Here is a 27,426-nt window from a genome sequence, read left to right as displayed (position 1 = left end):
CACAGGACCCACTCTAGCATTAAAGATGATTCAAGGGACATACTTAGCCGAAGAAGTACATGTTCTACATTTCAAATTTAGACAGTGACAGAGCCTTTGAGAAGAAGTAAACATAATCCTCAGAGACGCTTGAGTATTTTTATTGTTTTCTGCTTCCGCTGCACCAGTGGCTCCATGTCAGACTGAGAGAACACCAATAACACACATATTCCCTGTGAGTGCTTGTGCGTTTGCTTTAAAAGGGAAATGGTGCGTTTCTGTTCAGGAGAACAGAGATGACATTCTACATTGACACACACACACTCCCGCCCGCCGGAAAACACAAGGCGAGGGAGAGAGGAAAGAAAAAATAGGGGGTGAGATTTTCTTTTAATGATACTTTGTGTTTGTGTGTGTGTGTGTGTGTATAGTACCAGTGTTTCAGAGACATTCTATATCAACAGAATCATCTCTCCATATACATTTCAACAGTATAAATACAGTCCCACATAAAAACATCCTCCACTTATGAAATCAAGCAAACAATAACATTGACAAAACAAAAAGCAATAGGCAGTAACAATGAGCCGATCTAAACCAATGGAACCAAAAAACCCTTAAGAGTGTGTTAGTGGACTGATTTGATGGGCTCTGCACTGGATGAGGTTGATCGGATGAAATGAAAGTGGCGCCATGCAGAAATACGTGTGCTTTTACAATCTGAAAGCACTGATGAAACAGAATGCACAGAGAACCACCAAGAGACAGAAACGAGAGTCTACAGAAGCTTGAGCAGGACACTGGATTGTGGAGAACTCTATTGGAGGGTCTGAGACGAGACACGTTCAGATTGGTGGGCTTAGTTCAGTTCATATAAGATGGTTTGAATAGTGAGGTGGCTGGTGGGTCTGTTCTGTTAGATGGGCAGCTGGAACTTGACATCAACCTGGGCCTCTTTGGCCAATGATACAATTTCAGAAAGCTTCACAACCTAGAGAAAAAGTAGAAAGATATGGTAATTGAGATATGTGTCCTAGCATAGTGCAAAACTCATTTTGATGATTCTGCTGTGGTATAAAAAAGCTCTACGTAATGGTGCGTTAAAAAAAAACAAATATGTTATGCTTGGATGCCAATGTCAGGTCATGCTGCGGTTCCGCATTCATGGTGGAACGGCAAATGGCTTGCAGCTGGAAACCTGGTTTGTATAGTCATTATTTGTAATGATGTGTGTTAGTTCTATGTACTTATGTGTGGACTGCAACATTTGCTTTCATTTTCCCTTTTGTACACTTTCATTTTTTTGATAACACAATAAGGTGCAATTTCTTACCATTGGTCAATAGCGTGAATTAACACACAGCTCATTTTTCATACAGCATATATATTTGTTAATCCATTAATACATTAAAGTAATTCATAATTTATACTTGAAATGTTGAAATGTATTTGTAGAAATTATTATTACCCAAGATTGTATCCATTGGCTACATGTACATGCACCCACATAATGTGATCATAACGAGATTTGGGCAATATTGCGATTTAAATCTACCTCATGTGAACACAATACTTTGATCAGATTGATGCCATTAAGCCAATAATCGTAGCACCCGTAATTGTAGTAATTTACATGAATATAATGCGGTATTTTGATGGTCCAAAACATTGAAATGGAGACATTTTTAGACACGCCATGAGGCAGAGGCCAGATCCCAAAGAACCATGGAACAGATCAGTGTTTTGCATTGTTTATGGTTACTTAAAACTCAAACCACAAGGAGTTTTTAATCGTGTACCAAAAGTTGTTGTTCATAAGGGGGAAAAATGCAAGAAATTGTCTGAAAAACTCCTACGTCCGCGGTCGGGGGGAGCCGAATGGGAAAATGCCCGTATGCGGAGTGATCACTTCGTAAAAGGTGAGTTAATACTTCGACCGAAAACAGGAAGTAAATAGAGGTATGTGCGCTGGCTGATTTAACATCTTTTTTATTAATATCTTTCACATCTACTGCAGTCAGATTGACCGTGGTCACTCTTAATAACACGACTCACATGGCTGTGCACTTGTAATGACAAATTAAGGATGTTAAGAGGCTGAAAGCAGGTTTAGGTTTAGAACATGCCCCATTGAAGTCAACAGGGTGCGAATTTTAAAAAGACGATAACACGGTGTAGGCAACACAGATTTTTGTCATTTTTGTCTCTACTGACAGCACTCCAAATGTACAAAAAATGAGCTCAATGTTAAAATTGACCGGAGCTATGTTTGTGTAACGTACCAGTTTCCGAACTTTGTACAGTCAAAGTATGTCTGTAAGACGAGGTACTTGCTGATATCTACCGCCTCGATGGCAGGAAAATTCAGTTGAAAAATCGCTCCTCTTCATAACATAAGGATCACGTCCAACATATGTTTGATTTTTTTGTTTATATCTTTCTCTTGTAATAGCGTGTAAAGTACAGTACGGACTTTCCTCCAGCTCGTCCATTGCGCTCTTCACTCCCTGACCTCCATCTGAAATCCATGCGTTATCACAATCACGTGACTGAAACCCAGCTATTGAAATGTTGAAATAATGAAATTGTTGTGCAGCTTGTGCCACCTAAACATCTCACTGCGATTAAGACCTTATTGGTGCACATGTAAACGTAGTCAATGTTAGTTCATAAAACCTAATGCATTAACTACAATCAACAAATTGAACCTTAATGTAAAGTGTTGCCATTTTGCATGTGAAGTTATGGGAAGTTTGTCACATCACTCAAGAATAAGTGACTTTGAAATGCCTGAAGAAGGTTGACTAAGGCTACGTTCAAACTGCAGACAAATGTGGGCCAAATGCGATGTGACTCAGATCTGTTTTTCTCATGACCACATGCAATCTGATCGTTTCAATACCGATTTGGGACACTTACATTTGTGGCCCTAAATTCAATACAGGTCAGATGTTTTGCAATGTGACGTCACTCTAGTCTAGATTCATTACAATTCTGCACTAATGGTAGTCAGATTGTACACACTTGAAGTTATCAAGACAGTTGTGAAAGGGAGTCAGTGAAGGACAGTGATGTGTCAGAACTCATAAGTGTTACAGTTACAGCTCTACAAGCAAAAAAATGAGGGCTCGTATCATAAATGTTTAAAAACTCTGCTCTCTTTTTAGCATCCTCGTCTTTGTTTTACATATTGCCTGCACATAAATGTCTGGCTTACGGAGCAGATAAGACAATAAATAAATGTGTACTTCAATGTTCTCCGTGTTTACTTCCGTAAGACAGGCTGCGTGATGTCTTTTTATCATTAATTTGCACATGCGGATCAGTCCAGGACCATGACTGGTTCAACAATGTGAACAGCTATACCAAAAAATCAAATCGGAATTGAGCACTAAGGCTCAATGATGACAGATTTTTAATTTTAGACTATCAATTTGACTCCTGAACCATGATGTGCAGATTCGTCTCAATTTTCCATCCCTTGTCAGTTTCGATTTGCCCATATACATGCATAAATAAGAATAACGAACCATTTTGGCCGCCTCGTCCAGATCATCACAGGCCAGGATCTTCAGAGGACTGGCAGCGATCAGAGCCTTGGCATCGTCCACTCTTGTTCCTGGAGATCAGACAAGCGTGATGAGAGTGAGATGAAGGCTAGAAAGGCATAAAAACATGAGCCACCTGCACAAATATCCCTTTCCAGACACCTTTTTTCTTTCTGTCACCCTTCTGTCAATGTTTCCTCTCTCAGACGTTCCGGCTTTTTAATGATATAGATCAGGATGTCCAATCCTGCTCTTGGAGGGTCTGTGCGCAAACTGCTGGGCCACAGCTCTGATAAGCTTTTGTTTCATGTTCATGTTCATGTGAATCAAACCTACATGAAGTGCTTGTTCTTATCAATTAAATTGATAACATGGTAACAATTTTCAGATCAGCACCCTTTTAAATAAAGTATGGGCGCTGAAAAATATTTTTAATGGGTTTCAAACCTTCCCTCCACCTCTCCATTAATCAAAGTCATCCGCCCCATCAATAATAATCATAGAGTGAAGTTGTTCTCTCTCACCTTGTAACCGCACTACAATGGGGATTTTCAGGTCTAAGTCAGTGACGGCCATGATAATGCCCTGCGCGATGACATCACACCGCATGATGCCACCAAAGATGTTCACCAAAATAGCCTGGACCTGTTAGAAAGAAAACAACATAGGCAAACTAGATTTAGACTTTTTCCTGAAGAAATCATGAGAGGTGCAGATGATGTGTGGTTTCTAAGGTGTTTCTATTAGTTGAGTCTTGGGGTCAGAAGCCTACCAAAAAAAAATTAAATATATAAAAGTCAAAAACCCCTACATCCCCACATGCTGTTTGGGAGGGAATCAAGAAAAATCCTCCTAGCTCTTCCAAAAACAAACTGTTGTCAGACACTGGAACTTCAAACTGCACAGGGTTCTGTGGTCAGCTTTTTGTCATCAAACACACTAGATGGGTTTGGTGCACACAAGGATAAAAAAAAGTACCCATGTGTACAATTTAATATACCGTTGGATCTTTAATGCTGTGGGCATATTTTTCTGCTGGAGGTCCTGGACTTCTTGTTCAGATACATGGCATTGTGGATTCTATCAAATATCAACAGATAAAAAATCAAAACCTGACGCCTTCTGATAGAAATCTTATAATAGGCCGTGGTTGGATCTTCCATCGGGACAACAATCCAAAACAAACATCAAAATCAACACAAAAATGTGTTACGGAGCACAAAATGAAGCTTCTGCCAGTGGAGTGAACTGAAGAGGAGAAGTGCCAACATGGATCTGGGAATCTGCAGGATCTGTAGAGATTCTGTATGGAAAAAATGGTTTCTGATCTCTTGTCAGGTGTTCTACAAACTCATCAGGCATTATAGGAGAAGACTCAGAGCTGGTATAATGGCAAAAGGAGATCAAAAAAAGTATTTAATAAAAGGGTGCCAATAATTGTGGCTAACGTGTTTTGGAGAAAAACCTTTATTACATAATGTGATATTTCACAATATATATATATATATATATTATGCAGTAACCATAACAGTGAGACACAAATAAGAAAGTGGGCAAGAAAAGAAGCCGATGCAACGGCACTGCCTCCCTTGACCATGACATTACCTTTTTATCAGAAGTGATGAGCTTGAAGGCCTCCGTCACCTGCTGTGCAGTGGCTCCGCCTCCAACATCCAGGAAGTTAGCGGGTGTTCCACCATGCAGTTTAATAATGTCCATGGTTGCCATAGCGAGTCCAGCCCCATTGACTAAACACAGGTGACATCACATGTATAGCTTTATACATACACATATTCAATCTATTAACTAGTCAAATTGGTACAAATCACATCTAAACAGAATAATTTACTAGAAGTATAGAATTTAATATAAACCTGTGGGTGATATGACCAATCTTATACCACGATATCCGTCATTTTATTACACAATAATTATATATATATATATATTACTTTGTAGTTATTGTTGCTTTAAATAAGGTTTTTATGAGATCAAATTTAATCATTCTTATCATTTTCAATATAATTTAAAAAACTAATACTGTACATCCTAAAAATATTTTTTGTCTCTCAGAGAGGAGGCGCATATATTGAAATTAGTTGTCTTTCGCTCCTTATTGCGCTTCAATGGTTAAAAATAAAATAACCTGTTTTTAAACAGCAATGCTCATAAACCCATGCAAACAATAAGCTTTCATGTTTGCGTAACACAGCAACATCTAGTGAGTGTAACGGCAATAGAGAAGACAGTCCAAAATCTTTACCGGTTGACCGTGTCTACCGGTATATCACCCACCCCGATATAAACCTATTATATATTACACACACACACACACACACAAACAGGGTCGAGGGTTTTTGTACTGACCCAGGCAGCCAATAGAGCCATCTAGGCCGATGTAGTTGAGGTCTGCTTTGGCTGCCTGTCTGTCTCGGATGTCCTCCTGGCTCCAGTCTCGCATTTCAAACACTTTCTTCTGTCTATAGGCAGCATTTGTGTCAAAGTTGATCTTGGCATCCATACACATCACTGCAAAGCATAGATGACGATTTCAATTAATGCATAACTCTGTGGACCTGGTTATGGATCATTACAATGATTGGTTTTCTGTGATTACTATATACACAGTATATATTTATATATATATATAATATAAAGAGAGAGAGAGAGAGAGATACAGAGAGAGAGAGAGAGAGAGAGAGAGAGAGAGAGGAATTTCCACCAGATGACTTGACTGATAGCTTTAAACAGTGTGATTTGGGGGGTTTTGTTGGAGACTACATTTGTATAGAAAATAATTTTACAAAAAAAAGTTAGGTATGCTTAGGTACAATCTTTCACAAGGTATCCTCTTCACAAGAACTAACTCAATCCACTTTCAGACACCATATAGTGAGGTTTTCTTTTATTTAAATCTCCTTCCACTTGAGTTTTCATTGGCCACATTTCACTGTTTTTGACCCATTCAATAATGTCTATAAAATTATAATTATGTGCTACTGTACTGTAAAAAAATAAAAGTATTTAATAAAAAATTATTTGGTAACACTTTATCTAAACGTGACGTATTTACGCGTTACTACATGTACTTACTAAAGTAATAGTAAGTTATGTATAATTACAAGTAACTAACCCTAAACCAAACCCTTATTTGAGTAATTACAATGTTACTATGTTACCTTAAAATAAAGTGTAACCAAAAATGTTAGGATACACTTTATTTTAAGGTGTCCTAACCCTTTTATACATTTACGGTCTGTGTAATATTAATTAACTAGATGCACTTACTATAGGGTTATGTTTAGGTTTAGGGGTGTGGTTTAGGGTTCGTTGCATGAAATTATGCATAATTTATTGTTATGCTACATGAAATGTGTAACAAGGACACTGTCAAATAAAGTGTTATCTATTATTTAGTTAGTTATTATGAGATATCACCCCCTCTGATATATTGTGTAACCCTAGGATGAGGTTGTTTAATGTATGCATAATGGTCTAAAGCATAGGTTGTCTACTTTAAGGTACCAATGCCAGATGCATCCTCCACCATTGGGTTGATCTCCAGCATAGATGCATCATACTTGATGAACACATCATAGAGTTTCAACATGTTTTCTGCAGCTTCATTGATCAATGCAGCGGGGAAACCCATCTTCTCTGCCACCTGAGAGAGAGAGAGAAAAAGAGAACAAAAACATTTTTCAAGCAGAAGTCAGTGTGGGCACTGTCTTGCAGCGCAGAGCTAAATCATACTCTGCATCTCACCTTAATAGCCTGATCCATCTTTATTCCCTGTACGATATCAATAGGCTCTTTCACAATAGCATCAGGATTCTCTGCAGCCACATCCTCAATGTTCACACCCCCCTGCGAACTGCCAATCAGCACGGGGCCCTGTAGAGGGTTGGGTAGAAGCCATGTGATCATTTTAAGGGCAGGTGAAGTAAAGTACTGCATGAGTAAAAGTTGACCTCTACTGGCCACTCTGCTTACTGCAGCATGTGAAGTGGTGATGTCATTTTAAGACTTTGTACTTGATTGTAATCACAATGAAAGCCATTTCATAGATAAACCACACTGTATTATTGACAAAGTGTAACTTCTCACCTGGAAAGACCTCTCCATGGTGATGGCAAAATAATACTCTCTGCGTGGGTATCTGCGCTCGCAGATAAACACTTGGTTACAGATGCGCCCAGCCTCTCCTGTCTGCTTGGTGAACAGCTTCTTGCCAATCATCTTAGAGGAGATATCCCTCGCTTCCTCGGGCCTGCAGACACACAGAGGGTGAGAAGACAAAGAGATGAAATGGGAAATGAAATAAAGCAAAAGCATTGTACGATTGTGTCGGCACCAACACTCACGAGTAAACTATTCTGACTCCGCCCTTAAATCCTCCCTCAAAAGTGCCTTTGCCTCGACCACCTGCCAACACTTGGGCTTTTACCACCAGGTCTTTAGAGCCTGACAAAAGAGAAAGAGTAAACAATAATGAGAAGACAAAAACATATGGCCATGCTCAAAGGAAATTAGCAAACAAACAAAGATCAATTAAATTGAAAGATCCAGTACACAACTGCTGCATCCTCAACCAATGAGTCACTGTGTAATTACCTACAGTCCCTAAACCTGAGCTGCTGTACACACACAGAACAGGCTTATGCAAGGATGCTGGACCTGATTGTTTGATCAACATGGCGCAAGTCATAGTTTTGATTTACAAGGATTTAAACTGCATAAACAACAGACTTACGACGCCAATGAGAATGATTAACCTGCTTGGAACAATAAGGTGGAGTTTTTTTTTTTTTTTTATATTTTCACATGCGATCATATAGACCATTTCACAAGATGTAAACAACACTGGTCCAGAAGCACTTCCTGTTTCAGTTTTTTAACACTACATAAAAGCTGGGATAAAATATAACCAACAGAACATATAAAACTGAATCAAAAAGTTAAACATGTGAAATAAAGAAAACAGTTACAAACTGAAACAGGAAGTGTTTCTGGACCAGTGTTGTTTACATCTTGCGAAATGGTCTATACTAACCCCTCATTCAAAAGTTTGATTTTAGTAAGATTTCTTTAAAGAAATTAATACTTTTATTCAGGAAGGATGCATTAAAATGATAAAAGTGGACATCTATAATGTTACAAAAGATTTCGATTTCAAATAAATGCTGTTATTTTGAACTTTGGAAGCAAAGAATTCTGACAAAAAGAAAAGAAATTCAGCAAATCAGCATATCAGAATGATTTCTGAAGGACCATGTGATACTGAAGACTGGAGAAATGATGCTAAATATTCAGTTGTGTTATCACATGAATAAATGATATTATAAAATACATTTAAATAGAAAACAGTTATTTTTAATTGAAATATTTTTTAACAATATTACTGTTTTATTTATATTTTTTTATCAAAAAAAGATTTTTTTTTAAATGTCAGCTCTGGGTGAACTAACACTTAAGGTTGTACCATGCTAGAGCTCAGAAAAAAGGAAGTGCCCCACGAAACACCATTTTATCACTGATCAGATATTGTGAAATTTTGGATATTTATTTCAAACTTTGTCTATGCTGCAATTTTGCAAATACAAAACTCCCACTCTCTGCAACCCTGAATGCTCAGTTTGTTTCATTTACCAGAAATATATTTATTTGGTACCAGAAAATCCAGGCTTTTGCTGCTCTGAGACACAGATTACACCAAGATCTGGACTGTTAGGTCATAGAAACCTGCTCTCTAATATACATGTCTCTCAGTCCAAAGCTAGTTCCTCCATGCTTGTGACACACTACCCTCCTTTATTCAAGCGGACAGCACTGCTTGTCCATCACAGGTCTGTGTCGGCGCTGCCTATATGCTGACAGTCAGATTAAAGGTTAGGGCAGCCACATTCTTCAGAGGTGGCACAGTTTCTATGTTTAGACTGCAAAGTGATTGAGAACAGCACAACAGCTGAAACACAAATACACAGCACATTTAAGACCTTAAAATAGGGTAATCTGGCCGCCCTGTTCAAAACACCATAATCTGGCCTGCGCAAAAGCACAGTGGATCGGAAAGTAAGCTAAGCTGTGCACGTCATCGTGCAAAAATGTGTAAAATACATTAAATAAATCTTCATATTCCATAACTACAGTTCTGCAGTCCCTTTAAGAAGAGTATATGTATATTTTCCTCAATTAGTGCCCAGCAGCATATGTTCATATGTTCTTACCGATCTGCTTGGCTGCAGTATAAGCCTCGTCGGGTGTGTTGGCAACCATACCCGCGGGCACAGAGATGCCCGCATCCTTTAGCAGCCCGATGCTCATGTACTCATGCAGGGAGAGGTTTCTCTGCTGCTGCAATGACAGCATTGGGGACGGCTGGTTCCCATGGTTACCAAATAGACCTGATGTGCCACCAAGCACCTGGTTATTGGATGTAAAGATACAAATAAATTCCGACTTCACATTGAAATCCTGGTTACACTGCAACACAAGGGAAATTATTACTAAAAAGCCATGGTCGTATTACACTTCAAACATGTACTTTTGTGCATTGCTGAAACAATATTCGCAAACAGAAGCAAGACTAGGGAAAATCGAAGATTTACAAGACAAAAGGATCTTACAGTGACTCGTTATTCAATTACTGAATCATTTACAAACTGATTTATGATTTATTTATTTATGCATCTATCATAAAAACGTACCATTTTAATCTATAAGATGCAAAAATAAGTGAGTATTTTTATTATCCATGTTTTTATGTAAAGGATTTGAAAAGGGAAAGAGTAAAGTCAAGCCTTTCAACAAAAGAGACATTAGGAAATGTGGGATCATAATACCTTTTAAAATACAGTCTGCACCAGCAATATAGAGATCATAATTGGCTGAATTATGAATTCCTAATTTACTGTACTCCACAGCACAATAAAAATAGGGAATTACCTGGGTGTCTTAGGCTATTCAAGGGTACAACCTTCCAATGACCAAACAGAAGACATACGATTCTTAATCTCAACAAATTTATGATTCAGCAAGGTTTACATTTAGAATTGTGTTCAATATAACAGGGACAACTGCAGTTCCCAGTTATTCAGGAGTTAATTGAATTAACCAGGCGGCACTACAGTTGAACAGATAAGTTACACTGAACTGAAACAAAACAGACTGTCACTCTGTCCATGTAGGTCAAAGTTAACTAGTAAACCAAGATGACTTGTAGCGTTACAGTGTGTATGATAGCCATATAAACAAACAGACACACTAAAATTCCAGATATTTAAACATGAATCTAGTCAGACTTCAAAGGAACATCCACTCACAGGAGAATGAATAGACTTGCAAACCTAAGCATTCCTAATAATGACAGGCAGCTAGCCTGACGGCTAATGTCAAAGGAGATTCGCCCATTTGGGTCATTGAAAGAGACCAAAACAGCAAGCCACCTCACAAGCGACAATCGGATTTAATTATCTGATGTGTATACGTAAAAGTGACCTTAGCTGCCGAGCTTAAACTCGTCCTGGAGCCGGAATTCCTCAGTCCAGCGGACAACCGGCCACAGATCAGGGACGTCGCCATGTTGCTCTGTGTTCAAGCGCAGCGCAGTAGAAAACAAATGACTGGACGCGCCTGCGTTAGAACGTACGTCAACTGCGCAACTGCGCTTCGAGAATCGCGCCTGGTTATTTCCTTCCTCATGATATGAACCAAAGCTTTTCAAATCAGTTCATGTTGTGTGTTGATTGATTGGAATTTCTTTGGGGAATAAAGATGATTTGATACCATTTGTACATCTCATAGACCACGAACATCACGAGACAGGTCGTGAAACACATGCTATCTGTTACGAGATTTGTCTACTAAGTTAAGATAGGTAAGTTTAGGCTTACGGTGTGGTTTCCACTAAAGCAGTGTTGCTTTATGTTCATGTAAAGCCAGCATTGCGTGTGTTTTTCATTCTCTCACTAGTTTTGACTCGAATCTTTTCAATCCGCTCTCAAAAAAAGATTCTTCCAGCGACTCTTTCTGCCGTTTACATTCTTACGCCAGTAGATGGCAGCACGTGAGTGTGATTTTGTGTGTTGTGACACGTTATTGAATTATTATTGACCTGATTCATTCAAATTAAGCAGATATATAGGTATGGCTTTTATCAAACTATAACTGAAAGACAACAATAATTGCCTAAATATGAGTATCTATAATATCCATCATTTAATTGTGCATGATTATCAGTCATTGGATACATTCATGGATCTTCCATCCTTTTCTCAAGATATCTTGATGTCTAAATTAAAAAAAGCACAATACAAAAAAAATAGTGATTATGTTTACACTAATAAGTTCAAATGTGTGGAATAATTCCTATTTTTGAATGTTTAATCCCTGTGTGACAGCAAAGCTGATTTTTTTAGCAGCCATTACTGCAATTTTCATGGTCACATGACCCTTCAGAAATCAGAATAAATTGTAGATTCAACTGACAAAATGTGTGGACTACATATATACCAGTTAGTGTGTTTCACTACAGTTTAAATTCAGTTAGTGTGTTTCATTACAGTTTAAAATCCAATGTCTGAGGCTGTTCAAAATGAAAAACCCTTCCTCAAACGTCCTGGAGTAGGACTTGGGGTTCTTGTGACAGACTCCTCAAAACCAGGATGTGTCCTGTTAGGAAAAAGAAAAACTATAGTTGGGAAAGGCACCTACCAATTACCAGGAGGTCACATTGAATTCGGGTGAGTTTACCGTATCAAATTAGAAAGACATTTGTGTGTCCTTTATAATTCCTGCTTATTCATGTTAACTTTGTTTTCTTGTGTGCTAATGGATTTATACACATGGGTTACTTGCAAATGAATTTCACTTATCAGAGAAACTTGGGAGCAGTGTGCCCAGAGAGAGGTGATGGAAGAAGCTGGTGTCCGTCTGAAGAACGTTCGCTTTGTATCCGTCGTCAACTCCATCCGACTGGAAGAAAACTACCATTATATCACAATCTTCATGCAGGGAGAACTGGACAGGTCTTTCTCAGCCGAACCTGTTAATTTGGAGCCGGAGAAAAATGAAGGTAAATTGTTTCTTTGAATGTGTTATAGCCTGTGTAGTCTCAGCCCCAGATGGCCCACCCACAGATAATTTATTATGATCGTGATAAAAATCTGTCATGTGAGAGACTATTATCTGTCTCACACCAACTTGGGACTTTTTGGCCATATGACTGGCAGAAAATCTAACTGTAGATTCACTTAATGTTTCCACATAGCCATGCATTGTATAAAACAAAAATGGTTCTAAACAGTACCAACTTAGGATTCTTCAGGCTTTTAACAGTAGCGGAACCCTTTTTATAAGCTTCCATAAAGAACCATGCTTTGAATATATAACCTTAATGTTTTTTTTTTGTGACTGGGTACGTTTAGGCATAAAGTCATAATAAAAAAATCTAACAATATGGATAATAAATGCCATACCTCTGTTACTCTGTGGAAAAGAGAAGTGTACCTTAACTGAACAGACTGCTCACACTACATGTTCTGTTAAACTAAAAGCGAAAAAATACATGATTGTTAGGAAATTATTCTTACAATTTTTAAAGTCATAATTTAGATATTTTAAGAAAGAAATTGTTTACCTGTTGAGAGTATGTTGACAGTATGTGTAGTAACTCCAGAAAATCATTAATAAGGAGGCTTTGACAGTTAGGCCTACAGATTTGAAAAACAAAAAGGCAGGAATAAAGAACCTTAAACTCTAACACAAAAGAACCATTTCAGAAAGGTACTAAAAAGAACTGTTACTAAGTGTAAAGAACCTTTAAAGAACCATATTATTTTAGAGTATATGTTATGAGTAAGTAGTGACCTTTTGAATAGAAATGAGTTTGTTTAGTATTACACATGTGTTGTCATGTCATTGTAGATAATACTGAAGAATTAGTGATTCATTTCTATCTTAAAGTTCCTAAATGTCAAGCAAACACATCTGAATATTGCTGCAGAATCAAACTAAAAGATTCAGATTCATGAATTACTTCTTTTTCAGGTTGGACCTGGAGGCGCTGGGAGGATTTTCCCCCAGAAGAGCAGCTGTTCTTGCCATTGGCCAACCTAAGACAGCAGGACTTCCAGCCATTCAGAGAGAGTTAAAAGGGATTTTCTGTAATTAAGAACTCCATCTGATCACTCCCTGGCTTTATCTGATTCAGGACCAGGTGAACTGAACTCACCTTAGGCCTTTTCTTGCTCATTTTGAGCTTGTGCCCTGACCTTAAGTAGTAAGATGGACATGCTGTACTTCCAGATTGACTGTTATGGATAATATGTACTGAATATTATTCCAGCTTCTCAATAGCCTCTTCCAAGTAGGCCTAATGATTTTATTGAACACACGATTACCAAATTATATCAAGGCCATTAAGGCTTATCAGTCATTTAATTATTTCATCACGATGGTAAAGTGTCTAGAGCATTTGTCATGGGTAAAGTTACACAAAAATATTTAGGTAACAGTTTACTCTAAGTTGTAATTTGTTAACATTTGTGAGTGCATAGATATCATGAACTTTTAAGAGCAATAATTTTACAGCATTTAGTAATTGTGCTTAGAAATGAATTTATACATACATTTTAACATTTCAGGTTGTATATAGTCAAAATTAGGGGGGTTTTTGTAAGCAAATTTGAATTAACAACGAACAATGTATTTATAAATGAACCTATTTTAATGATGAATGTAATCTTACTGTAAAGTGTTACCAAGATGTCATCATAACTCACTCTAACCGTTCCCAGAACTTCCTATCAGACAACACCCTTTTCATATGTAATCTTACTGCAAGTATTTCATGACATATTATTTTCCACATAAACATTACCTGCACTGCAATAAACAATACCTGGTTGTTTTATTATGTTGGGTTGGACAGTCTTTTTTTTTCATTTCTAACCATGCCCCTAAACTGATTATTATATGATATATTATTATATAATAATAGTAAATTATATTGACATTACATTCATTACAGGTATATTTTCAACTTTATTAAAAGGTTGGAGTAAACAGCGCCCCCTTCCCGTTCACTGATGTATATACAGTCTGAATCCGGGGCTAAATAAATGCGCCACAGCAAGTTGTGAGGCAGCACTGTGTACAGAGAGGTCGTCGAGCTCTTCATAGTTAGGTGAAAAAGGCATAGACAAAAAAAAATTAACATTAACAACAGTTACACAACATGGTAAAACTCGCTTTCAACTCCGCTCTCGGACAGAAGGATTTAAAAAAGGAGGAGAAGGATGAAGCTTTGATCCCTCAAGATGTGGTGAGTTTTGTTAGCATAAAGGCTAACCGGCTAAAGTGATTAAAAACAACGTTGTTTTTGCCCGTTATATTCTTTATAATTTTTTATTTGGCTTAGTAGCGATCAGTTAGCGTGTGTCGATAAACATAAAGTAAACAACGCTACAAAGAAAGCAAGAAATTAGTTTTTTTGTTGTTTTTGCAAAAAAACAACAAAGTGGCAAAACAGTTGTTAATCGATATAAAACGGTATTTAGATTATGTGACTGAAACGCCTAGTTTGTCTGGGTTGTGTGAGGATTATAAGATTATTTTTGTTTGACAATTTTGTTTTTTTGTGTATGTAGAGGGAAGCCATCTCCTGCCTTGAGTGTGTGTGAGAGAGTGAGAATCAGACAGCTTTGAGCTTACAGGAAAATGGCCGACAGTCGAACACAAACACCAGGAAATATACGCACAAAGCTTGCATTGATCATGCACTGCACTTTTATATGTTTCTAGTTGCCTGGTGCATGTCTGTGGAGCCATTGCGTTGTTGTAAATCAACCAAAAAGCATTTAAGATTAGATTTGCAATTAAATAAGTGTAAGTTTAATGTGTAAACAGTCTAGTTTTGTCACTTGCACTTTCTGTTGCAGCCGCAAAGATAGTAAAGTCAGGAAGAGGAAATGGCATGTTTAGACAGATTATCGTGGGAGATTTTTCTCAAGTGTGAGACCAGCTCCCACTCGTATGCGTGAACCGTCTGGCTGGTTGTGTTCGTCAAATACGATCATCATCTGCCACCGAGGATGAGTCAGCGCCGAGTGTGCGAATCGGGTTGGTATAATGAAGAAGAGGTCGTGCATCATTCATAAGACACTGTTGTGTCTGCTGTAACACAGCCACTGTGATCAGACCAATGGTGCACTGCAGCCTCGTCTCAGTGGCACTAATGCTAAGTAAAGGATTTAGAAGGCTTCATGCATGAGGCAATGCTCCTTACCTTTAAACTTTTCTGGTAATCAGAGACACTAATACTTATCTAAAGCGGTTAAAAGTATCAGTTCATCGTGAAGTAATCTGTTAAGATCGTGCTGTGTGATCTGAAATCCTCTGTCACACAGGTGATCAAAGCCTCACTGAACTTGTGGCTGGAGCAGACTACCAGAAACAGCCATCTTTTGTCCCTCGGAAAAACTCCTGAAGACTCTGGTTATTTAAACAAAGACAGTCTCTGTTAGGGCAAAGCCGTAATCTGCAGTGTGTGTCTGTAAGTGCGAGGGTGAGGCAGGTGTGTTTGTGTAAATCTGAAGGAGTGAATCTCTGAAGCCTTTTGTTTCAGGAAGTGCATTCATGCAAACAGAACGTCACATGAGCAAAAGAATAATCTGTGCTTGTAGTTGAATGGATAAAATAATTGAAATCTAAAAAAAAAAATGTAATGAGTAATGGATTTTAAGGCAGGGAAGGCAAATTCAGACAGGCTAGCAATAGAAAGCTAGCTTTGAAAGCATAAGATCCCACCCTCCCTTCAGAGTGCTCTCTCCAAAGCCACTCCTCCTTCAAAACACACTAGTAATCGGACAAACATTTTTTGGTCCCGAAACTTCTATAGAAGATGTAAAAAAATATCTTCTGTTATTGTTATAAGGATGTGAAGAGAGCTTCAAACAGAATATCAAAGTGTTTATGAAAAGAAATTGCCTACCGTTAAAGCAACACTTAAGTACGATTTTTTTACCTTAAAATAATGTTTTCAAAATCGTTTCAGTCGTTCATCAAGTCGTGACATGGTGAAATGCACTTATACCACCGCTTTGCTGTCCTTTATCTAATGTACCACGCTATGTAAGATTGCCAGATCAGGTCGCGTTTCTATAGTCCGTATGAGACTAGAGCCCGAACGATAAAGGATTTTGAAGGCCAATACTGATACAAATATTTTTTAGTTTTAAAATCCGATATATATCGGCTGATATTTTTATTTTATTTTAGAAACGCGCAACAAAACATTAACAGATTTCCATAATATTATACAACTTATTTAACAGCAGCAAAACTGGACATGATGGTCACTAATTTTGTCATGCTTATTTGAGTTAAGAGAACGTTCTTGGGATGTTCTTTTAATTGTTATTCAAGCAATGTATGTATCGTGACCAATTCAACGGGTGTTGCCAACAGGAACGGTGTAGAGTGCCCTCTGGTGGACAAACTATACAACTCCAACACTTTGCCCGTTTTTATTTTATTTTTGAAATATTCATTTATCGGCCATTATTATACACGTTACAATTGCTGATAGGTGCAGCGTACTCGACAGTAAACTACAAATAATTTTTTGTATTCCGCTTCCAACCTGTAGATGGAGAGGAAAAGTTACTTGCTTGTAAGTTGTTGCTTTAACATTTGAATTAGGATTAGAGCTGGGCAAAAAAAAAAGAAATTTGATTAATCGTTTTTTTTTTTAAATGTGATCGATTCAATATCGATTCTCGAAAGCCACAAATCAATCTTTTTTTCTGTGTTTATTTCTGCAAATATTGAACATAATATCTGATTAACGTTATTCTTTTTAGGCCTACTAGTCCTCTCCACTATATGTCATCCTCTTATTTACCTTGCACAGTGTTACAGCAGGGAGCCTGTGCTTAACATAGGTGATGAAGGTGGGCCTCTCAGGCTGGAAGATGTTTTGGACAGTTGAAGGAACTGTCACTGTTGCAATCGGGCCAGTTCTGCATGGTCACGAAAGTTTATCATTTGTGGTTTGAGCACACAAAACGCATGGCTGTGCGTACAAATAATAAAATGAATTCTCCTTCACGTTAAATGGACAAATTCACAAAATTTTATTTCAAAATGCCTGCCTTTGTGAGTATCCAAGTGAACTATCTGTTTATGAAAGGACGCATGTGTATCAGATCACATAAGTAGGTTATATTGGATCCATACATTGTGACAGCACTAATATTCCTGCTGTCTGTGTTTTTAATGTTAATCAAACTACAAAAGACAAAGAAATCTCTCCCTTCTCTTTACTGAATAAACAATAAAACATTTTTTTTTTGTGTGGTGGGGCCAGTGATAATTAAATCATTGAAACGAATTGAGAATGGAAATCGAATGGAATTGGGACATCTGTATCGATACCCAGCTCTAATTCGGATGATTTTGTCTGCATTCCATGTTGCGCACTGTGCATATGTTTCGGCTTCACAGATAATTAAAGCTTGGTATGGTGTCCTAGATTATGCCTAACTTCAAAGTCAAACTATTTTCAGTAGAAAATCATTTGAATGTAGCTTCAAATGTTTGCTTAATCAGCATTCATAATTAGGCTTATTTTGCTTTTTTCTTATATTTATAAAACTAGCCTATTTAGTTGGCCCATTGGACAACAGACGCCACAAATATAAACTGAAAGCATCTGCTCCACTCAATATAGGCGATAGCACAAGCAGCAAATATACAGCAGGAGTCAGATTTCACTTATCCCGTAACGAGAGTAGGGACTGAGAGATGGTTGACAGGACGACGATGGAGGATTTGGTGCGCAACAGATCCTGAGCAACATAGGCTATCTTGTAAAATATGCTCCCTATACAATGTGTGATCGTGAATTTAAAATATAAAGTGAAACTGGCTGTAATACCTGAGACATTCTTGTGCAAATATTTGTAACTAGCTGTTATTTTGATAATTACGGAGCCCCTGAAGGGACATGGTGATTAGGGGTTGGGAATTGTTGATACCAACCTCATGATTCGATTAAGAAGAATAATTTTTCGATTTTGGATCAAATTTTGATTCGAATCGATATATGCATAGATTTGTTTGGTGTTTTGTGTTACTTTTCTTATTTGACAGTTTAATAGGTCTTAAGGGAAATATTGTTTCTTCTAGCCAGTTTAGTCAACCCAATATTATTATTGTGATTAATAACATTCTTGTCCATAACTTTTAGTACACCAAAGTTTATTCGATCTAACCGTTTAGAATATCAGTTATTATTTCAATGTTCAATTATTTCGGCCGATATATGTTCATTTTTAATGTTATCGGCCTGGTAAAAAAATGTGGCCGATATATTAAAGCCGGTAAATAATGTATTATTCCCTCCAGCTGAGACACTTGTTGAGCACTGTTTATGTTTTTGAATTTCTTGAAATATGATTGAAATCTCTTAAAAAAATGAAAATACGGTTCGGTACAACATGTGCAGCGCAAATCTGTCATATCGGCTATTCAACACTATAATGAGAACATCATTATAATTGTGCGCTTGGGACATGGATTTAATTGTGAGACTTTTGTTTTTGTAATCAAGCTCTCAAAATTAGATACAAATTTGGATTTAAGTTTCGGCCGATATATCGGTTATCGGCTTTCAAATATAAAGAATTATCGGTATCGGCCAAAATTTTCATATCGGTGCATCCCTATTTTAGACGGACTGAATTTCAAATATAAAATATATATGTGCTAGATCATAAGGTTGGTGTTTACTGAACAAGAGAGAGAATTATGACTAGACTTTAAATTGCAGCACTGTCATGGAAAAAAGTATCACTTGTAAACAAACCTGCATGTATTATAGATGTTTCCAGTTGGAATTTACCCACTTTTGTTGCTCATAATTTCCCTGGAGTCTACAATATAATGGCTGTTGTAAACACAGGAAAGCTTAGCTCGTTTATCTTGTTTTGCTCTCATTATGTTGTATGTGAAAAATTTGACAACAAAAAACAAATGAATCTGACCAAGAAGATTTGGTGCCAAATTATCGTCATATTCAGTCTGATTTGTTTTCACTTTCATCCTTCTTCATCAGTCGCTGTGTCTGCTAATGTTTTGTTCATTTGCATCATGCAGTATGTTTTTTCCTGTTGGTCTCTGGAGGGAGGTTGGAAATTTCCCAGTATCTGTTATGCACGATGCAATTGTTTTGAACAAAGCCACACCCAGGCTAAACACACTCTAATGTTGAAAATTTAAATTGAAGAAAACGCTCTCGTTTAAGACAAATAAACGCATGCAAGTACAGTACTGACAGGGGTCTGTGAGAAAATTGTGAACATTTGGAAGATTTGGTTAGAGAGTCAGACTGGTAACTCGAAGGTTACGGGTTTGATTCTCATTCTCAATAACGGCAGGGCACCTTGAGCAAGGCACCTCACCCCCAATCGCTCCCCGGATGCCACAATAAAAATAGCTGCCCACGACTCGGGTGCCCGGGTGTGTGTGTCCATGGTTTCGAGTGTGTGTGTGCAGTGTGCACCAACTTGGATGGGTTAAATGCAGAGGACAAAGGGTTCTTGTGACGTCATGTCACTTTCACTTTTCACTTTCGTTGGTGAAACTAGTGCATGAACTCTGAGCCCATATAAAATCAAAAATAATTTAAATGTAATATATTTTACACCAAGGCTACCTAAAAAGTAAATGTAGCATGCATTGTGGAAGTTATCAAGTGCTTTTTACTAGGGGCAAATAATACAATTCTTCTTTGTGTGTGTGTGTGTGTGTGTGCAGGACGTGGAAGATGTTCTGCGTGTCAGGCAGCAGTCCAGGGCCTGGTGCTGGTGCATGTGTCTGGGTCTGGCCCTGATTCTTTCAGGTGTGGTTGTGGGCGGAGCTTACCTGTACAGGTATTACTTCATAGAGGTGAGAGAACAAGTTCCATCACATTTAAAATGTAAATCTGTTGTATCCTTCAATTTATTTCAGAACTGAATATAGTAAAAAGTCCTAACAGTTTCAGTGATTTGATTTCTGCTATTACATGAAAAAAATATTGATAATTATGTCTTGATTGTATTAGGCTTTAACTGTTTTAGTTTTTGCATCAAAGGAAATATTTGACGATTGTTTCTGTGCCATTAGTCTATTTTGAAGAACAAAGTGTGCCACTGTTTGTTTTGTAGTCTTGTTGCACAGATTTGTATTAAAAGCACATTTAGTTTCTAATCTTCATTTTAACAGTTGCTGTTTAGTCCAAATAATTGTTTTTCTGAGACATTTTTTTAGGAAAGGGAAAAAAACAGCTTTTTTTTTGTACCTGGTCATTCATTCAGTTCAACTGAATGCATTGATGTGATGTTAAAACCTTACTATTAAATTAACTATATAATAATATATATATATATATATATATATATATTTATTTATTAGGGCTGTCAAACGATTAATCACGATTAATTGCATCCAGAATAAAAGTTTGTGTTTGCATAATATATGTGGGTGCACTGAGTATAGTTATTTTATATCTATACACACATGCTTGTATATATTTAAGAAATATTTTCATTTATATACTGTATAAAGATTTATATTTAATTCATATTATATATACATTTATATATTTTATATATAAATAATATTTTTTCTTAAATATACATGCATGTGTGTGTTTTTATATATATATATATATATATATATATATATATAAATAACTATACACAGTGCACCCACATATTTTATGTAAACACAAACTTTTGTTTTGGATGCGATTAATCCCAAATATATATATATTATATATATATATATATATATATATATATTTGGTTATAAAATTGGTGCAAACTTTAAAAAGCATTACAAAATTGGTGCAAACTTTAAGCATTTAATGTCTTAAAATTAGTTTTCTTGCACATGCTGATACGATCAGAGAACGATGTGTCTAGTTGATCAAGGTAAAGAATGTGTCTTTTCATAATGATGGTGTTCAGGAGGAGAGGATGTATTTCTGTGGGGTGAACTACCGTGAGGAAAATTACAAGATGCAGGACAGCCAAGAGGATACCGAGATGGACATGCCAGCCGCATCCAAGAGGATTGAGGAGAGAGTGAGGGTTCTGGAGGACGAGGGGGTGGAGTTCATTAATATCCCAGTGCCCAAGTTCAGTGACAGTGACCCTGCTGACATCGTTCATGACTTCAACAGGGTGAGAGCCAATGTTTATCTCTCTGTCTCCTTCACCAAGCCATATGTGCACGCATAATTCCAGGAGCGACACGTTGCCTGTTTCCCATGAGATTCCCCAAAATAAACTATACTTGTACCAAAATAGTAACACGCTGGTTTTCCTTCTTTGCTCTTAGAGACTGACAGCCTATCTGGATCTGCGTCTGAACAAATGCTACGTCATTCCTCTCAACACTTCTGTTGTGATGCCGCCCAAAGACTTCCTGGAGCTCCTGGTCAACATCAAGGTAACAACAAAAACAGACCTTCGGTATAGTCAGCCTTAACTTGGTGAGCTGACTATATAGACATTTGAACAATGAGCAGAAATCCTGTGTGTGGTTAACTGGCAATGCTTAGCAAGCATGTGACGCTGTCAAGTCACCTTTATTTATATTGCGCTTTTACAATACAGATTGTTTCAAAGCAGCTTTACAGAAATAACAGGAAAATAATTTAACAAAGTTTGTTTCCAGAAGAAAATAGCATAATACTCCATTCCAAGTAAGTTCAGTGAGGCTTTTTTTGTTGTAAAAAAAAAAAAAAGCTATGTTCTACAAAAGTGTGCAACTCTGGTTGTGTTTGCAGGCTGGAACATACCTGCCGCAGTCTTACCTGGTCCGTGAACAGATGATGGTGACTGGGAAGGTAGAGCATGTGGATCAGCTGGGTTACTTCATCTACGGACTGTGCAAAGGAAGAGATACGTACAAACTGGAGCGCAGAGAGACAGTTTTTGGTAAACACACATTCCTTTTCCACCCATACTTGTGGCGAGAGTCCGATTTACAATTAGGGCTTTAATACAGTAAAAGGCTTGCAATCTAGCGGTAGAAAAAATTATTTCGCAGCCAGTGTGCAACTCTCCATAGATGTTTTAGCTGGAAAAACCAAACTCTGGTCAGGCCAATCACATCATGTATAGAGTCGGCGGGCGGGTAAAAGGCTAAAAGTGATGTCCGGTGGGGGTATTTGTTTCTACATGTTTTATTAAAACATCAATATATATATATGTGGAAAATATTTAATATTTTTTTAAAAAAGGGAAAAGCTAAATTTGTTTAAGGTATTTTCCTGACAAAACAAAATCAAACAAAAACATAATCAGTTATTAATATTTCATTGCTTCTCTCGTTTTTGCATGTGTTCATAATTTCTTTGTATGACAGCCTGCATGCCGTTTTCACAAATAAAATATTTCACTCCAAGCACAACTATGTAATATGCTTCTAAAATCTTTTTTTTAGTAATGTTCATTTTTTTCCCCTTGAAAAAAATGGAGATCACTTTTGGCCACTACTGTGTGTGTGTATGGGTTCAGCCATAGAAATTGATATCTACTCAGAATAGATGCACATTTGTAACGTTACAAAAGATTTCTGTGCTGTTTAATTTAAACTTTCAATTCATCAAAGAATCCTGAAATAAAATGTGTATTAGAATGATTTCTGATGGATCATGTGACACTGAAGGCAAAGCTGAATTTTCAGCATCATTACTCCAGTCTTCTCAGGAATAAATTTTGAAGTAAATAGAAAGTTTCAAATTGTAATAATATTTCAGAATATTACGGTTTACTTGTATTTTTTATCAAATAAATGCAGCCTTAGTGAGAAGAGACTTCTTTTAATAACATGAAATCGTACCATCTCCAAAAATATATATATATATTATAAAAATATATTATTTTATATATATATATATATATATATATATATATATTACAATGTGTTCACAGATTTCTTTTATTTATTTATTATTATTTAGCTCTGATACCAGGCACAAAAATTCACATGGCATTTTTTTTTCTTTTCTCCAGGTATCCAGAAGCGAGAGGCTCTCAACTGCCACAAGATCCTCCACTTTGAGAACAAGTTTGTTGTGGAGACGCTGATCTGTGAGCCGTAGTGTGTTAAAGACAACTGGGTAACGAGAGAAACCACTTTTGACAAATTCCACTCTGACCCTTCCTCTCCTTCCATTAAGCCTCTTCCTGTTTTCCCCTGTTTGTGTGTGTGGGGGTGTGTGGTGCTCTCAGATTTGTTTCTCTGTATAGCAACAATCGATATTACAGAGAGAGAGAATGTGAATGAACGCAAAGAGCAATATAATGCGTAGAATTATGTGTTTAGGCAAACATTTGGACCAGTTTCTCTCTCTCTCTCTCTTAGTAAATATTTTTTCTGTGTCTAGGTTTTTGTTAAGCGGGGAGTTTAAAGTCTCCAACAGGGTGTGTGGGATCATGTATGACAGAATAACTAGTACCAAATTGACCGTGGGAGAGGGAAGGAATCAAAGAGGATAAGTGTATGATGAAATCATTAAAAGATGCACTAAATGTTTAGCGTGCATATAAACTGTGAACTGTCACAGATACCAGATTAAATACTGGAAAATATATTTGACTAGAGATTTGTGATATATGGCCATTAATTACATGTAAGGATACACATAGAATTGATTTTTGTACTAGTTACACTTTTGTCTAGGTTTTTATTTTAAATGAAAAGTTTCGCTCTGCTGTACGTTAATACACTGCTTAAACACGTCCTATAGTCAAGAAAAATACAAATCTAGAGGATGTTAAACATCAGTTTTCCTAAACAATTATCCGAAACAAAATGCAGACTAATAAAATGTGTAGCTTTTATGTCATTTAGGGATTGCTGAGGTATTGGGTGTTGTAGACTGATGGAAGAATTATGTAAAGATCATTTAAAGTTACTAAAATGTCTACCAGTTCAACATGAGTTGGAATGATTTATACTTTGCACATAACCCAAAAAGGTTTTAATGTTAAACTTAATACTAATAAAAAATTTGACACCTCATTTTGCTTGTCTTTATTTCTGCTTTTTCTGAAGGAAACAAATCTTGGTGTTCTTGTAAACTCAGAGATGGAAGGGAAACTCTTGCAGTTTTTTACATATTTTAAAACAAGACTCGCATGAGGAACAATGACACTTTGCATAAGAAAAAAAATTATCGGGAAAGGGTGTTATTTTAGGCTGATGGTCAACTAAAAACTGAGCTCTTGCATTAATCGTGTGACCATTTTTAAAAAAAAGGGTCCATCAAATACATCTATAGAAGTGCTTTTTAATACTCAAGTGTCAACGAAAACTTATCGAGGTCTAAAAATATATATCAGTGTATAAAACTGTTAATTATTTGGTGAAATATGAACCATAAATTATTAAATGTGGAATAAAAATGGGGTCATTTTTATTTAATGTTATATCACTGTCTTCAATAAAATTTTGTCTATCCATGTTATGGTGTTTTTTTTATTTTTTTATTTTGGGGGTATTTTTGAATTTATTTACTTCAAAAAGTACCATATTTTCTATGTAAATTATGCTTATTTTTAGGTTTGTCATTTTTTTTATCTACATTAAAATATCATTCCAATAAGTTCTTAGAGCTAAAACCTAAAGATGAAATGACTTTGCTATCACCTGGGGCCTCATGTACAAAGACTTGCGTTGAATTCATACTAAAACATAGCGTACGATCAAAGCTGTAAATGTGCGTACGCACAAAAAAAACCAGATGTATGAATGTCTGCGTACGAAGGATCCCACGCATATTCTCTTTGTACATCCCAATTAACGTAAAATTGAGCGCACATGCACGAGCACAACGCCCCACCCAGTCTCCTCCCTCAATTAAATTAATTTAAATATGGTAATAGTCCAATTTGGCAAAAGAAACCTGCAAGGAAATGGCTAAAGAAACCTGCAAGAAATGAAATTCCACTGAAAATGTTTTCTATGTGAATATATGTGAAAGTGTAATTTATTCCTGTGATCAAAGCTGAATTTTCAGCATCATTACTCGTCTTCAGTGTCACGTGATCCTTCGGAAATCACTCTAATATGATGATTTGATGATCAAGAAACATTTATGATTATTATCAGTGTTGAAAACAGCTGTGCTTCTGCTTCATATTTTCATGGAAACCGTGATATAGTATTTTCAGGATTCTTTAATGAATAAAAACTTAAATCAAACACATATAGAAATCTTATAATCTTTTGTAACATTATAAATGCATGTACGGGCACTTTTAAACAAATTCAATATGTCCTGGCTGAATAAAAATATAACTTTCTTTTTTTTTACCTTTACTGACCGAAATAATGAAGTTTATTTTTTATTTCCTAGTAAAGCCAACGCTGCCATTGCTAGACGGGTTTGCACATGCTTTATGTTCTTATTTAATTGCATAGAATATTTTAATAAGACTCGTGTGACATAATTTGTAATTGATACATTATTTGACATATCATTAAGCAATATCTGATAGCTGGTGGTGCGATAGAACAATTCGTAGTGTAATGTTTGCCACTTCACCTTATTGCCTCTAAGAGTCGCCAACGGACAAATCAAGGCAAATGTACGTACGCCAGACATGAAGTCTACTTGGAGGAACGCACATTCTTCCGTTAATTTCACTGTTAGTACATCTGGCCGTGAACGTGAAAGCTGGCGTACGCCGTGTTTTTGTACGGCCTCATGCATAAAACTTTGCGTAGATTTCATCCTTAAAGTGTGCGTACGCACATAAGGCAGAATTTGCGTACGCACAAAAGTTTTCAGATTTATAAATCCGTTCGTACGCCAGAACCTGCGCAGAATTCACTTTATAAATCCCAGTCAGCGGGAGATTATGCGCACGTGCGTCTCCTCCCCGAAATAACCATATATGGAGATTACAACGCCTAGTTTTACTATGCATATCCTCATCTGCATATCATTTGCATATGATTATTCATCCACGTGATACCAAGTTTAACGGTACGTTAGGAAAATATGAAATGCGGATGTGCCGTCACATTATTACAAACATTTTTTTTTTGTAGCCTATATCCTTGCCTTGTTTTTGAATGAATAAATCAAATAGTGTTAAATACATTTCAGAGAAAGCTTTTCTCTATCTTTTCCACTGGCCAAATAGTATTTTTAATTGATTTATATTTTAATGGATAATGGAAGAGATTTTAATGGAAGAGATAGACATGGTTGTGCATTATTTGCACGAAACAGTTTTCTCAGACAATCTCTAGTTAAAACATTAAAACACAGCATGCCAGAAGAAAAGTGTTCAAAAGCAATGTATCCACAACAAATAGGTCTATTTCTATTTATTGAATATATATATATATATATATATTGTAACTTCTCAGTAATGATTTCATGTAGTTTAAGAGTTTAACTCCATTAATGAGAATGGCATATTTAATCTAAATGTTTATATCAGAAGTAAAACATAGTACCATTCTTTTATTTATTTAAACTATTATTGTGAATATGGACTGTATTTATGATTTGGACTCATAATGAAGATTTACGGTTTTACTCCATCTGCCGTTAGATTATAGGCTATATGTGCGTCAGTTTCACCAAACGGCCCAACGCGCGTGCTGGCGCGGTCATTTAAGAAGGGATGGATGTTTGCTTAAAGTGATGATAGGTTTGTGAAATTATATTTGTATTATCTTTCTGTAGATGTATAATTTTCTTTAGATTCTCTGTCTAATAGTAAGCAAAAAGACATTTGACTCCAGCTCACCATCGGTGTCGCCAAAACCCATAATCTTCTAAAAGAGTGCGTACGCACGGTCAAGAGCATCCTTACGGTGCGCA

The 27,426-nt window shown here is 36.7% G+C and overlaps 3 protein-coding genes across 5 annotated transcripts; 2 read left to right on the top strand and 1 right to left on the bottom strand.

Moving 5' to 3' along the window:
- Positions 1-379: 379 nt before the first annotated feature.
- Positions 380-11,178, bottom strand: sucla2 (succinate-CoA ligase ADP-forming subunit beta). The gene is made up of 11 exons (XM_039689647.2): positions 11,025-11,178; positions 9,755-9,950; positions 7,892-7,991; positions 7,635-7,797; positions 7,293-7,421; positions 7,053-7,191; positions 5,895-6,056; positions 5,133-5,275; positions 4,052-4,172; positions 3,510-3,598; positions 380-970 (listed from the first exon to the last, which is right to left on the bottom strand). The coding sequence occupies exons 1-11, from the start codon at positions 11,106-11,108 to the stop codon at positions 896-898; spliced, it is 1,401 nt and encodes a 466-aa protein (XP_039545581.2). The 5' UTR covers positions 11,109-11,178; the 3' UTR covers positions 380-895.
- Positions 11,179-11,262: 84 nt separating this feature from the next.
- Positions 11,263-13,882, top strand: nudt15 (nudix (nucleoside diphosphate linked moiety X)-type motif 15). 3 transcript variants are annotated; one of them, XM_039689651.2, is made up of 5 exons: positions 11,263-11,403; positions 11,537-11,592; positions 12,091-12,268; positions 12,404-12,600; positions 13,575-13,818. In XM_039689651.2, the coding sequence occupies exons 3-5, from the start codon at positions 12,102-12,104 to the stop codon at positions 13,676-13,678; spliced, it is 468 nt and encodes a 155-aa protein (XP_039545585.2). In that variant the 5' UTR covers positions 11,263-11,403; positions 11,537-11,592; positions 12,091-12,101; the 3' UTR covers positions 13,679-13,818. The 3 variants fall into 3 exon arrangements, with proteins under 3 accessions (XP_039545585.2, XP_039545584.2, XP_039545583.2); XM_039689650.2 differs by having other exon boundaries at positions 11,499-11,592; XM_039689649.2 differs by lacking the exon at positions 11,537-11,592 and having other exon boundaries at positions 13,575-13,882.
- A 758-nt stretch (positions 13,883-14,640) lies between these two features.
- Positions 14,641-24,175, top strand: itm2ba (integral membrane protein 2Ba). The gene is made up of 6 exons (XM_039689648.2): positions 14,641-14,850; positions 20,346-20,477; positions 21,542-21,757; positions 21,915-22,025; positions 22,366-22,516; positions 23,597-24,175. The coding sequence occupies exons 1-6, from the start codon at positions 14,764-14,766 to the stop codon at positions 23,683-23,685; spliced, it is 786 nt and encodes a 261-aa protein (XP_039545582.1). The 5' UTR covers positions 14,641-14,763; the 3' UTR covers positions 23,686-24,175.
- Positions 24,176-27,426: the final 3,251 nt, after the last annotated feature.

Source organism: Pimephales promelas, chromosome 8 (genome assembly GCF_988280905.1).
Source record: "Pimephales promelas chromosome 8, fPimPro1.hap1.1, whole genome shotgun sequence".
Classification (NCBI taxonomy): Eukaryota; Metazoa; Chordata; class Actinopteri; order Cypriniformes; family Leuciscidae; genus Pimephales; species Pimephales promelas.
Note: the sequence above shows the minus strand (reverse complement) of the source record. Positions and strands in the feature narration are given on the sequence as shown.

Bases quoted from the DNA above. Each gene is read 5' to 3' on its own strand.
- sucla2 (XM_039689647.2), bottom strand. From the start codon at position 11,108: ATGGCGACGTCCCTGATCTGTGGCCGGTTGTCCGCTGGACTGAGGAAT. The intron at 7,798-7,891 runs GTGAGTGTTGGT...GTGTGTCTGCAG, and splicing joins GGAGTCAGAATAGTTTACTC to GCCCGAGGAAGCGAGGGATA. The intron at 7,422-7,634 runs GTGAGAAGTTAC...AACCCTCTACAG, and splicing joins CCATGGAGAGGTCTTTCCAG to GGCCCCGTGCTGATTGGCAG.
- nudt15 (XM_039689649.2), top strand. From the start codon at position 12,102: ATGTCTGAGGCTGTTCAAAATGAAAAACCCTTCCTCAAACGTCCTGGA. The intron at 12,269-12,403 runs GTGAGTTTACCG...TTCACTTATCAG, and splicing joins GGAGGTCACATTGAATTCGG to AGAAACTTGGGAGCAGTGTG. The intron at 12,601-13,574 runs GTAAATTGTTTC...CTTCTTTTTCAG, and splicing joins GGAGCCGGAGAAAAATGAAG to GTTGGACCTGGAGGCGCTGG.
- itm2ba (XM_039689648.2), top strand. From the start codon at position 14,764: ATGGTAAAACTCGCTTTCAACTCCGCTCTCGGACAGAAGGATTTAAAA. The intron at 14,851-20,345 runs GTGAGTTTTGTT...GTGTGTGTGCAG, and splicing joins CTTTGATCCCTCAAGATGTG to GACGTGGAAGATGTTCTGCG. The intron at 21,758-21,914 runs GTGAGAGCCAAT...CTTTGCTCTTAG, and splicing joins TCGTTCATGACTTCAACAGG to AGACTGACAGCCTATCTGGA.